Genomic DNA, 13,751 nt, shown 5'->3' with positions numbered 1-13,751 from the left:
GTTAACAGTACCATAAAGATGTCAATTCTCTCCAAATTAAACTAATCGAAATAGGATCAATTTCCACAAAAATTCCAACAAAATCTTTCATGGCACTTGAAAACTGTATTTTAATGTATACTTGGAAGATCAAAGTATCAAGAAAAGTCATGACAATTCTGGACATAATGAACAATATGGCAGTGAGAGAAGGGAGCTTGCCCTCCTAGATACTCAGCAAGTAGATTCTGGTGAAGTCCTGATTATTTAAACTTTATGGGTCTTCTCTATTATATATATGAAACTAAAGCAACAGAGCTGATGGTTCGAATTCAGATCTCCCCAAGTCCATACTCTTAACATTGTATAGACTGCCTCTTTCACAGATTTTTCTACATTTTCTCATGCAATTGCCCTCATAAGAGTATATGCAGTATATGGGCAGAAAACACACCACCGTTAATTGGCACAAAGAAATCCATAACTCGGATAACAACTGCATTGCATGCATGACCAATGGGCTGAAAAAACACACACCAAAACTATGTACATAATTTCTGGCACACTAACCACAACACGCCAATTACATTATAGCAATCTCTATAAAATTCAAACATGTAACTTTATGTTTATATCTTAAGTGAGGTAGTTTAAATGTTTCATCTATATAAAATGATACCTTCATGATCTATAGAATTAGAAGTGACTATAAAGTTTTAAACAGCTGGTAGTAGTAGTATAAAGTCTATTTTAGTTTTGTATAATTCCATGTTCCTATAATAGATTAAAAACTATTTAGCATAGCAAGGCTGATGAAGGAAACAACAGAAGTGCCTAAAATATATTTTATCTTTTAATATAATATATTAATTTTAATATAATCATCTCATCTTTTAAAGAGTAAAAATAGTAGTTTATATAATAACCCAAAGTAATGTGTGAACATTGACTATATCTTGAGTTTAATAAAATCTACAAAGGATATTTTTGAACAACAGGGAAATTCAAATATGGGCTCTATATTATGTAGTATTAACATATCAATGTTAAATTTCTTCAGGAGTATAATGATGGCATTTTGATTATATAATAAAGTATCTTATTCTTAGGAGATAACTGCTAATGCTTTCAGAAGTGAAATGTCATAATATCTGTAACTTTCAAATAATTTTTAAAGAATATATAACATATAAGGACATAAAATTTGTCAAAAAGTTATCAATTGGTAAATATTAAAGGTATACAGACATTCATTGTATTATACTTTCAACTTTTCTATAAATTTAAAAGTTTTTAAAGTAAAATGCTAGGGAAAATATTACTATAATATCATAGCAAAAAAATCAATCTCAACCACAAGCTATGATCTTATTATGATACCTAATTTAAAATTTGTCTATCTTACTGTTTTTTAATAAATGTATCAAAAACACCCCAGGACTCCAAGTCATTAAAGGAGAGTCACTCCTACCGGCAAGTATGTGCTGTTTGCTGAAACATCCCCAGAAACACTTGTAGCAACACGACCTTGCTTCTTTGTTTCTCTGTCACCCAGCATGACAGCAATGGTCTCAGCAAGAGCCTCATTCACAAAATGGCTAATCATATCTGAATTCACAGGAACCCCAGCATCAACAAAAAGCTGGAAGGCACCATTGCTTGTTCCTTCCACTAAAAAAAAAAAAAAAAAAAAAGGAATTTCAGAGTAAGTGTGCAAGAAACATGCCTGCAATCCAAATCTGAGTTGTTAAAATTTTAGAGATGAAAACATAATGTGTATAAGGAAGTAAGAGGAAGAATAAAAATGAAAATAAAAAATATTACATAAGAGAATACGAGGATAACTCACATATTGAACACCTTCTTTAACAAATCATAAAAAGCAGGAAAACACCCAGATGAAAACTTTACTTACATGGTCTCTTCCTATCACTTCAGAATTTAGTGATAAAAAGGACTTGCATACACCTGAAATGTTCTCATCTGAAAACAACTCATATTTCTAAGAACAGGGCAACAGGAAACTCTATGATAGATCTTGGTCAAAACACCAAGGCACAGGGGTACCTGGGTGGCTCAGTTGATTGAGTGTCTAGCTTTGGTTCAGGTCATGGTCCGAGGGTCCTGGATCCAGCCCAGAGCTGGGTTACCTAACCAGTGGGAAGCCTGCTTCTCCCTCCCATTACCCCTCCCCTCCACTTGTGTTCTCTCTCTCATAAGCTCTCTCTCTCTCAAATAAATAAAATCTTTAAAATAAATAAATATATAAATGAATAATAAAAACCAAAACACAAAGATCCAATGACTACAGAGGATTTTAAAGAAAGAGTAGCTGCTTAATAAATACAAAGACAAAAACTTCCTTGAAAGAGTAGCTGCTTAATAAATACAAAGACAAAAACTTCCTTCCTTCTAGTTTCAGATACATCAGTTAATAACATTATAGGCTACTCCTACTCATTTTTATAGTACTTTGTATGCTTGATATCAGAAGCTGTATAGATATATTAATATTCCAAATAGGTTATAATTTTTCCCTTATATGAATGTACATAAAATTGAGAAAAACTTCCTCAACAGACTTTACTAGACTTAAAGTGGGCTCTATGTCTAAAGCTCTGTGGAAAACATGTAAACAATGATAATACAATTTGGTGGAGATATAACCTCGCCAAAGAAGTAAAACTAAAGGAGCAATATCCACAATTCCTTAAAAAGTGGTTACAGATGTCTTAGGATCACCTGTTGAGGGATAAGTAATAGTAGTTTACTCTTAAGTTACCATAGCAATGACTACCAAATGTCAAATTTGTATTTGACAGTGTATGTAGATACTTCTCCTTTTAAGTTCTCGTAATTTATTGTTTTGGCATGATCAGAAATTAGAATGTTTCTATTATAAAGGCCAAAAGCCCTACCAAGACATAGGCAAAACAAAACAAACACATATACTTAGAAATAGAAAAGAATAGAATTTAAATGCCCAATTTGGAAAATATAAGATTTCCATTAAAAAAAACATAAATTTCCTCATAACTTTGTTGATCATTTTTTTCCCTTGTTTCCAAAAGGTGCTAAAAGAAAATCTGGAGGGGTAGGTAGCAGTGGAGGAGGCATTCAAGTTATACTAAACAAAAAGAATTAACTAAATGCAACAATAAATCATATGGAGTGAGGGAACAGGCTATGGCCGGGTGGAGATGAGGAAAAACAAAGAAAAAAAAATAAACAATAACTCCAAAGCTTTGGAGATTGGAAAATTTGGATCTTAATGTAAACAGGAACAAAAAAAAGGGCAAGTTGGGCTAGAAAAACTCTGGACATGTCAAGTTTTGGGATGCTGGTGCAGAGACACAACTGCAACCTGGAGAAGTAGCAGGCTGAGACTACTTCAGCTAGCCGGAGATCAGCTAGATAGCTTATATAAAGATTGCAAACACCTGAAAATCCATCAGCAGATCGAAGAGAAGAAGAACAGCAATTCTGGAAACAGAAAAACAACCACTTTCTGAAAGGTAGGACCGGCGGAGAAGTGAATCCAAAGCGACGGGAAGATAGACCCCGGGGGGAGGGGCCGGCTCCCGGCAAGCGGCGGAGCAACGGAGCACAAAATCAGGACTTTTAAAAGTCTGTTCCGCTGAGGGACATCGCTCCAGAGGCTAAACCGGGGCGAAGCCCACGCGGGATCAGCATGGCCTCAGGTCCCGCAGGGTCACAGAAGGATTGGGGGTGTCTCAGTGTCGCAGAGCTTGCGGGTATTGGAACGGGAAAGCCGGCTACAGAGACAGAGCCGACAGTGAGCTCACAGCTCGGTGTTACCTTGAACCGGCCGCAGGCTCGGTGAGCTCAGAGCGCGGCCGGAGGGCAGGCAGACGGGAGTAACTGGGCGCTGTTCTCTGAGGGCGCACTGAGGAGTGGGGCCCTGGGCTCTTGGTTCCTCCGGGCCTGAGACCAGGAGGCCGCCATTTGTATTCCCGTCCTCCGGAACTCTACGGAAAGCGCTCAGGGAACAAAAGCTCCTGAAAGCAAACCCAAGCGGATTACTCACCCCGGCCCCTGCTAAGGGCGGTGCAATTCCGCCTGGAGCAAAGACACTTGAGAATCACTACAACAGGCCCCTCCCCCAGAAGATCAACAAGAAATCCAGCCGAGACCAAGTTCACCTACCAAGGAGTGCGGTTTCAATACCAAGGAGAGCAGCAGAATTCCAGAGGAGGAGAAAGCAAAGCACTGAACTCATGGCTTTTTCCCTGTGATTTTTTTAGTCTTGAAGTTAATTTAAATTTTTTTCTTTTTCATTTTTTGTTTTTTTTTTCTCGCCTTCTGATTAATTTTTTTTTAACTTTTACCTTTTTCTTTTTTAACGTTTTTAACTAGTTTATCTAATATATATTCTTTTCTTTTTTATATTTTTCTTATTTGTTTTCTTTTTTTAATTCTTTTCTTTTCTTTTTTTTCTTTTTTCCTTTTTTTTCTTTCTTCCTTTTTGAACCTCTTTTTATCCCCTTTCTCCCCCCTCACGATTTGGGATCTCTTCTAATTTGGTTAAAGCATATTTTCCTGGGGTTGTTGCCACCCTTTTAGTATTTTACTTGCTCCTTCATATACTCTTATCTGGACAAAATGACAAGACGGAAAAATTCAACACAAAAAAAAGAACAAGAGGCAGTACCGAAGGCTAGGGACCTAATCAATACAGACATTGGTAATATGTCAGATCTGGAGTTCAGAATGACAATTCTCAAGGTTCTAGCAGGGCTCGAATAAGGCATGGAAGATATTAGAGAAACCCTCTCGAGAGATATAAAAGCCCTTTCTGGAGAAATAAAAGAACTAAAATCTAACCAAGTTGAAATCAAAAAAGCTATTAATGAGGTGCAATCAAAAATGGAGGCTCTCACTGCTAGGATAAATGAGGCAGAAGAAAGAATTAGTGATATAGAAGATCAAATGATAGAGAATAAAGAAGCTGAGCAAAAGAGGGACAAACAGCTACTGGACCACGAGGGGAGAATTCGAGAGATAAGTGACACCATAAGACGAAACAACATTAGAATAATTGGGATTCCAGAAGAAGAAGAGAGAGGGGAGCAGAAGGTATACTGGAGAGAATTATTGGGGAGAATTTCCCCACTATGGCAAATGGAACGAGCATCAAAATTCAGGAGGTTCAGAGAACGCCCCTCAAAATCAATAAGAATAGGCCCACACCCCGTCACCTAATAGTAAAATTTACAAGTCTCAGTGACAAAGAGAAAATCCTGAAAGCAGCCCGGGAAAAGAAGTCTGTAACATACAATGGTAAAAATATTAGATTGGCAGCTGACTTATCCACAGAGATCTGGCAGGCCAGAAAGAGCTGGCATGATATTTTCAGAGCACTAAACGAGAAAAACATGCAGCCAAGAATACTATACCCAGCTAGGCTATCATTGAAAATAGAAGGAGAGATTAAAAGCTTCCAGGACAAACAAAAACTGAAAGAATTTGCAAACACCAAACCAGCTCTACAGGAAATACTGAAAGGGGTCCTCTAAGCAAAGAGAGAGCCTACAAGTGGTAGATCAGAAAGGAACAGAGACCACATACAGTAACAGTCACCTTACAGGCAATACAATGGCACTAAATTCATATCTCTCAATAGTTACCCTGAATGTTAATGGGATAAATACCCCTGTCAAAAGACACAGGGTATCAGAATGGATAAAAAAACAAAACCCATCTATATGTTGCCTCCAAGAAACTCATTTTAAGCCCGAAGACACCTCCAGATTTAAAGTGAGGGGGTGGAAAAGAATTTACCATGCTAATGGACATCAGAAGAAAGCAGGAGTGGCAATCCTTTTATCAGATCAATTAGATTTTAAGCCAAAGACTATAATAAGAGATGAGGAAGGACACTATATCATACTCAAAGGGTCTGTCCAACAAGAAGATTTAACAATTTTAAATATCTATGCCCCCAACGTGGGAGCAGCCAACTATATAAACCAATTAGTAACAAAATCAAAGAAACACATCAACAATAATACAATAATAGTAGGGGACTTTAACACTCCCCTCACTGAAATGGACAGATCATCCAAGCAAAAGATCAGCAAGGAAATAAAGGCCTTAAACGACACACTGGACCAGATGGACATCACAGATATATTCAGAACATTTCATCCCAAAGCAACAGAATACACATTCTTCTCTAGTGCACATGGAACATTCTCCAGAATAGATCACATCCTCGGTCCTAAATCAGGACTCAACCGGTATCAAAAGATTGGGATTATTCCCTGCATATTTTCAGACCACAATGCTCTAAAGCTAGAACTCAACCACAAAAGGAAGTTTGGAAAGAACCCAAATACATGGAGACTAAACAGCATCCTTCTAAAGAATGAATGGGTCAACCGGGAAATTAAAGAAGAATTGAAAAAAATCATGGAAACAAATGATAATGAAAATACAACAGTTCAAAATCTGTGGGACACAACAAAGGAAGTCCTGAGAGGAAAATATATAGCGGTTCAAGCCTTTCTCAAGAAACAAGAAAGGTCTCAGGTACACAACCTAACCCTACACCTAAAGGAGCTGGAGAAAGAACAAGAAAGAAACCCTAAGCCCAGCAGGAGAAGAGAAATCATAAAGATCAGAGCAGAAATCAATGAAATAGAAACCAAAAAAACAATAGAACAAATCAACGAAACTAGGAGCTGGTTCTTTGAAAGAATTAATAAAATTGATAAACCCCTGGCCCGACTTATCAAAAAGAAAAGAGAAAGGACCCAAATAAATAAAATCATGAATGAAAGAGGAGAGATCACAACTAACACCAAAGAAATACAAACTATTATAAGAACATACTATGAGCAACTCTATGCCAATAAATTTGACAATCTGGAAGAAATGGATGCATTCCTAGAAACATATAAACTACCACAACTGAACCAGGAAGAAATAGAAAGCCTGAACAGACCCATAACCAGTAAGGAGATTGAAACAGTCATTAAAAGTCTCCAAACAAACAAAAGCCCAGGGCCAGACGGCTTCGCGGGGGAATTCTACCAAACATTTAAAGAAGAACTAATTCCTATTCTCCTGAAACTGTTCCAAAAAATAGAAATGGAAGGAAAACTTCCAAACTCATTTTATGAGGCCAGCATCACCTTGATCCCCAAACCGGACAAGGATCCCATCAAAAAAGAGAGCTATAGACCAATATCCTTGATGAACACAGATGCGAAAATACTCAACAAAATACTAGCCAATAGAATTCAACAATACATTAAAAGGATTATTCACCACGACCAAGTGGGATTTATTCCAGGGCTGCAAGGTTGGTTCAACATCCGCAAATCAGTCAATGTGATACAACACATCAATAAAACAAAGAACAAGAACCATATGATACTCTCAATAGATGCTGAAAAAGCATTTGACAAAGTACAGCATCCCTTCCTGATCAAAACTCTTCAAAGTGTAGGAATAGAGGGCACATACCTTAATATCATCAAAGCCATCTATGAAAAACCCACCGCAAATATCATTCTCAATGGAGAAAAACTGAAAGCTTTTCCTCTAAGGTCAGGAACACGGTAGGGATGTCCATTATCACCACTGCTATTCAACATAGTACTAGAGGTCCTAGCCTCAGCAATCAGACAACAAAAGGAAATTAAAGGCATCCAAATCGGCAAAGAAGAAGTCAAATTATCACTCTTTGCAGATGATATTATACTATATGTGGAAAACCCAAAAGACTCCACTCCAAAACTGCTAGAACTTATACAGGAATTCAGTAAAGTGTCAGGATATAAAATCAATGCACAGAAATCAGTTGCATTTCTCTACACCAACAGCAAGACAGAAGAAAGAGAAATTAAGGAATCAATCCCATTTACCATTGCACCCAAAACCATAAGGTACCTAGGAATAAACTTAACCAAAGAGGCACAGAATCTATACTCAGAAAACTATAAAGTACTCATGAAAGAAATTGAGGAAGACACAAAGAAATGGAAAAATGTTCCATGCTCCTGGATTGGAAGAATAAATATTGTGAAAATGTCTATGCTACCTAAAGCAATCTACACATTTAATGCAATTCCTATCAAAGTACCATCCATCTTTTTCAAAGAAATGGAACAAATAATTCTAAAATTTATATGGAACCAGAAAAGACCTCGAATAGCCAAAGGAATATTGAAAAAGAAAGCCAACGTTGGTGGCATCACAATTCCGGACTTCAAGCTCTATTACAAAGCTGTCATCATCAAGACAGCATGGTACTGGCACAAAAACAGACACATAGATCAATGGAACAGAATAGAGAGCCCAGAAATAGACCCTCAACTCTACAGTCAACTAATCTTCGACAAAGCAGGAAAGAATGTCCAATGGAAAAAAGACAGCCTCTTCAATAAATGGTCCTGGGAAAATTGGACAGCCACATGCAGAAAAATGAAATTGGACCATTTCCTTACACCACACACAAAAATAGACTCAAAATGGATGAAGGACCTCAATGTACGAAAGGAATCCATCAAAATCCTTGAGGAGAACACGGGCAGCAACCTCTTCAACCTCAGCCGCAGCAACATCTTCCTAGGAACAACGCCAAAGGCAAGGGAAGCAAGGGCAAAAATGAACTATTGGGATTTCATCAAGATCAAAAGCTTTTGCACAGCTAAGGAAACAGTTAACAAAATCAAAAGACAACTGACAGAATGGGAGAAGATATTTGCAAACGACATATCAGATAAAGAACTAGTGTCCAGAATCTATAAAGAACTTAGCAAACTCAACACCCAAAGAACAAATAATCCAATCAAGAAATGGGCAGAGGACATAAACAGACATTTCTGCAAAGAAGACATCCAGATGGCCAACAGACACATGAAAAAGTGCTCCATATCACTCGGCATCAGGGAAATACAAATCAAAACCACAATGAGATATCACCTCACACCAGTCAGAATGGCTAAAATTAACAAGTCAGGAAATGACAGATGCTGGCGAGGATGCGGAGAAAGGGGAACCCTCCTACACTGTTGGTGGGAATGCAAGCTGGTGCAGCCACTCTGGAAAACAGCATGGAGGTTCCTCAAAATGTTGAAAATAGAACTGCCCTATGACCCAGCAATTGCACTATTGGGCATTTACCCTAAAGATACAAATGTAGTGATCCAAAGGGGCACGTGCGCCCGAATGTTTATAGCAGCAATGTCCACAATAGCCAAACTATGGAAAGAACCTAGATGTCCATCAACAGATGAATGGATCAAGAAGATGTGGTATATATACACAATGGAATACTATGCAGCCATCAAAAGAAATGAAATCTTGCCATTTGCAACAACATGGATGGAACTAGAGCGTATCATGCTTAGCGAAATAAGTCAAGCAGAGAAAGACAACTATCCTATGATCTCCCTGATGTGAGGAAGTGGTGATGCAACATGGGGGCTTAAATGGGTAGGAGAAGAATAAATGAAACAAGATGGGATTGGGAAGGAGACAAACCATAAGTGACTCTTAATCTCACAAAACAAACTGAGGGTTGCTGGGGGGAGGGGGTTTGGGAGAAGGGGGTGGGATTATGGACATTGGGGAGGGTATGTGCTTTGGTGAGTGCTGTGAAGTGTGTAAACCTGGTGATTCACAGACCTGTACCCTTGGGGATAAAAATATATGTTTATAAAAAATAAAAAATTAAAAAAAAAAGTCACTGATGGTTTGTCTCCCTCCCAATTCCATCTTGTTTCATTTATTCTTCTCCTACCCCCTTAACCCCCCATGTTGCATCTCTACTTCCTCATATCAGGGAAATCATATGATAGTTGTCTTTCTCTGACTGACTTATTTCGCTAGGATTAAACCCTTTTTAAGAAGGTATAATATGTTCACATTCATTTTAGGTTCAGGGAAGGTTATAGTGGTTAGTTCTCTACTGGGTTTTAGTTGTCAATAGCCAATAAATTTTAAAACTTGTAATTACAAGTTTAAAACTTGTAATTTTTTAAACTTCTGTTGAAACATTTAACTTTCAGGTTAAAAATTTTCTGTTATTTGGAGGCAGCTGGGTTGCTCAGTCATTAGAGTCTTGATCTCAGATCTTGGTCTCAAGGCTGTGAGTTTAATCCCCATGTTGGGTGTGGAATCCACTTAAAAATTTTTTCTGTGAAATGAAAAATTTGTGTTTTAAATTAAAAATTTAGAATTAAAAAAAAAAAAAGAATTAGAGGTGGTCAACAGTGCCCATGCTAGAGCCACGAGGGAAGATAAGGATTTGGAAAAAAAAGGTTATGCACCCGAATGTTTACAGCAGCAATGTCCACAATAGCCAAACTATGGAAAGAACCTAGACGTCCATCAACAGATGAATGGATAAAGAAGATGTGGTATATATACACAATGGAATACTATGCAGCCATCAAAAGAAATGAAATCTTGCCATTTGCGACAATGTGGATGGAACTAGAGTGTATCATGCTTAGCGAAATAAGTCAAGCGGAGAAAGACAACTATCATATGATCTCCCTGATATGAGGAAGTGGTGATGCAACATGGGGGGTTAAGGGGGTAGGAGAAGAGTAAATGAAACAAGATGGGATTGGGAGGGAGACAAACCATAAGTGACTCTTAATCTCACAAAACAAACTGAGGGTTCTGGGGAGAGGGGGGTTGGGAGAAGGGGGGTGGGGTTATGGACATTGGGGAGGGTATGTGCTTTGGTGAGTGCTGTGAAGTGTGTAAACCTGGCGATTCACAGACCTGTACCCCAGGGGATAAAAATACATTATATGTTTATAAAAAAAATAAAAAATTAAAAAATTTTTTATAAAAAGGTTATTCTTGACAAGATTCTGTGAGGAGCTTCACTAGGAGAAGGGCAGAAAGCTCCATGAGGACTAAAGAGAAAGTAGGTAATGAAAAAGTATAAGCCATAAATATAGGCTGGGAAGTCTAGGAATTGGGCAGTTAGAGTCTGTGGGAGAAGAAAAGTAGGTAATTCTGGACTGGAGAGAAGGCAAAAAAATGGAAGTAATGATACAGAAGAATGTTTTAAAAAGAAGAACAAGGGGTGCCTGGGTGGCTCAGTCAATCAAGATCTGAGACTTTGGCTCAGATCATGATCTCAGGGTCCTGGGATTGAGCCCCTCATTGAGCCCTGCTGCATCAGGCCCCTGTCAGGCTCTATGCTCAGTGGGGAGTCTGCCTTTGTTTCTCTCCCTCTGTCCCTCCTCATGGTCATGCTTAGGCACACACCTCTCTCTCTCTCTCACACACACACACACAAATTAATTAATTAAATCTTTTTTAAAAACAACAAATTTGGAGAACTTATACAATCCAATTTCAAGATATTTTTAAATTACAGTAAGGTATGATATTGACATAAAAATAAACTTACAGATCAAGGCACAGAAAAAAAGCCCAGAAACAGATTCATACATATTTAGCCAACTGATTTTCAACAATGGTGTCAGAATAATTCCTTGCAAGAAAGGATAATCTTTTCAACAAATAATGCTAGAACAATTGGATATCCATACACTGAAAAAAAAAAAAAATCTTTGTATATGGTGCAAAGTAGGGATCAAAATTAACTCAACATGTACCACAGACCTAAATGCATAGTCTGAATCCGTACACATTCTAGAAGGAAATATAGGAGAAAAGCTTAATGATCTTGAGAAATAATATATCAAAAAACACAAACTATAAAAGAAAAATTGATAAATTAAAATCCATCAAAATTAACCTTTTCATTTTCTTTTTCTTTTTAAAGATTTTATTTATTTATTTGAGAGAGAGCAAGAGTGAGAGATCATAAGCAGGGAGAGCCATAGAGGGAGTGGCAGAGAGAGAAGCAGGCTCCTAGCCTAGCAGGGCTTGATCCCAGTACCCCAGGATCATTACCAGAGCCAAAGGCTTAACCTACTGAGCCACCCAGGCGCCCCAACATTTTTCCCTGACCCATTTAAAAGATAATGCTGAGAAAACAAAAAGGTGAGACACAAACTAGGAGAACATACTGTAAATTCTATCTAATAAAGGACTTGTATCAAGAATAAAGAACTTTTACAACTCAATAATAGGAAGACACAAACCTCAATTTAAAAATGGGCAAAAGATTTAAAGGACATTTCCACCAAAGTAAACATACAGGTGGCAAATAAGCACATGGAAAAAATGCACATCATTAGTCATTAGGGAACTGTGAAAAATGAGATCTCTCTACATGCTTACGGAATGTCTATCATTAAAAACACTGACAACACCAAGTGCTGGTGAGGTTGGAGAGCAACTGGAGCCCTCAGGCAATGCTGGCTGGGAATGCAAAATAGAACAGCCTCTCTAAAAACAGGCAGCAGTTTCTTATCTGTTATCACAGCTTTATTTCTAGTAGCCCCAAACTAAAAGAATACAAATTTCCATGAACTGGTAACTGGATTAACAAATTATGATAGATCCATAATATTATTACTAGATGCATAAAACATGATTGTCAAAGCTTTATGTTAAATAAAGGCTGACACAAAAGGCTATATATTATATGACTACATATATAAAAAATTCTAGTAAAGACAAAAATACAGTGATAGAAAGCAGATCAGCAGCTATTAGGGCCCAGTAGGCGTGGGAGGGGCTGAGGAACGGACTACAAAGTGGCATAAGTGAATTTTTTAGAACGATGGAAGTGTTTTTTTTTTTATATCATGATTGAGTGGCTAATGCACAGTTCTATTGATCAAAATTCATCACACTGTACACTAAGAATTGGCAAACTTTATGGCAAGTAAACTATACCTCAAAAAAGCTAATGGAAAAAGAGGAGGTGAAAGAGGGGGAAAAGGAAGAAGAAAGGAGAAAATGATAGAAGAGGAGGAACAGGAGGAAGGATGAGAAGGAGAGAATGATTTGGGTTCCATAAAGAGGTTCATCCATCCATCCAGTGTCAAAAGCTAGGCACTAAAGGAGAAACATCCATAATCCTGAGTAATTTATAGTCTAGTGAAACAGATAATGTAAGCCAATTGTAATCCAATCTGATAGTCCCCCTAACAAAGAAATGTACAAAGTGCTACGGGAAGTAATGGAGAGATTTGGGGTGGGAGGGATGGAGGGATAGAATAATGTGAACACTGCAGTATGAAATACAGAGGTGAGAGAAAACTTACCTCCACTATAGAGAACAAAATGAAAAGGATATTGGAAGTAAGAGCCTATCTTTTGTCAGCTGAGGAATACTTGACCTCTAAAATACATAAACCCATGACTTGAAGGTTTTATCTTTTTTTTTTTTTTTAAAGATTTATTTATTTATTTATTTATTTGAGAGAGAGAGCGAGAGAGCGAGCACGTGTGCACACACATCTGCAGGCAGGGGCAGAGGGAAAGAGACTCTGAAGCAGACTCCCCGGTGAGTGCAAAGCCCAACGTGGGGGTCTATCCCACAACTCATGAGATCATGACCTGAACCAAAATCAAGAGTCAGATGCTCAACCAGTTGAGCCATCCAGGTGTCCCAAGGTTTTATCTTTCAATACCAAAAGAAAGTAAAAGATTCCATTTCACTTACCGATGTCAGAAGTCAATGGTTCACTTGCCTCACTGACTGAAACACTGACATCAGGTCTGGCCTGTTGTTGAATTGGAAAGAGCCCAGAGATAATTCTCGACATTATCTCTTGTTCTACCCTGAGGAATAAAAGTTGAGGATTCTTAAATTTGATTGAATATACAAAGTATTTGAAATAACACCCCTAAAAATAAAC

General features: G+C 37.7%; 1 protein-coding gene across 12 annotated transcripts in view; it reads right to left on the bottom strand.

Moving 5' to 3' along the window:
- Positions 1-13,751, bottom strand: part of KIAA0586 (KIAA0586 ortholog) — a 147,621-nt gene that overhangs the window by 85,037 nt on the left and 48,833 nt on the right. For all 12 annotated transcript variants that reach the window (XM_013056607.2, XM_013056626.2, XM_045069997.1 and 9 more), the window contains 2 exons: positions 13,556-13,674; positions 1,451-1,650 (listed from right to left, as the gene is read on the bottom strand). In XM_013056607.2, coding sequence (XP_012912061.1) covers positions 1,451-1,650; positions 13,556-13,674 — 319 coding nt within the window. The remainder of the gene's footprint in view (positions 1-1,450; positions 1,651-13,555; positions 13,675-13,751) is intronic.

Source organism: Mustela putorius, unplaced genomic scaffold, assembly GCF_011764305.1.
Source record: "Mustela putorius furo isolate JIRA1106 unplaced genomic scaffold, ASM1176430v1.1 tig00000129_pilon_pilon_pilon, whole genome shotgun sequence".
NCBI classification, from domain to species: Eukaryota; Metazoa; Chordata; class Mammalia; order Carnivora; family Mustelidae; genus Mustela; species Mustela putorius.
This window is presented reverse-complemented; position numbering and strand designations above follow the sequence as displayed.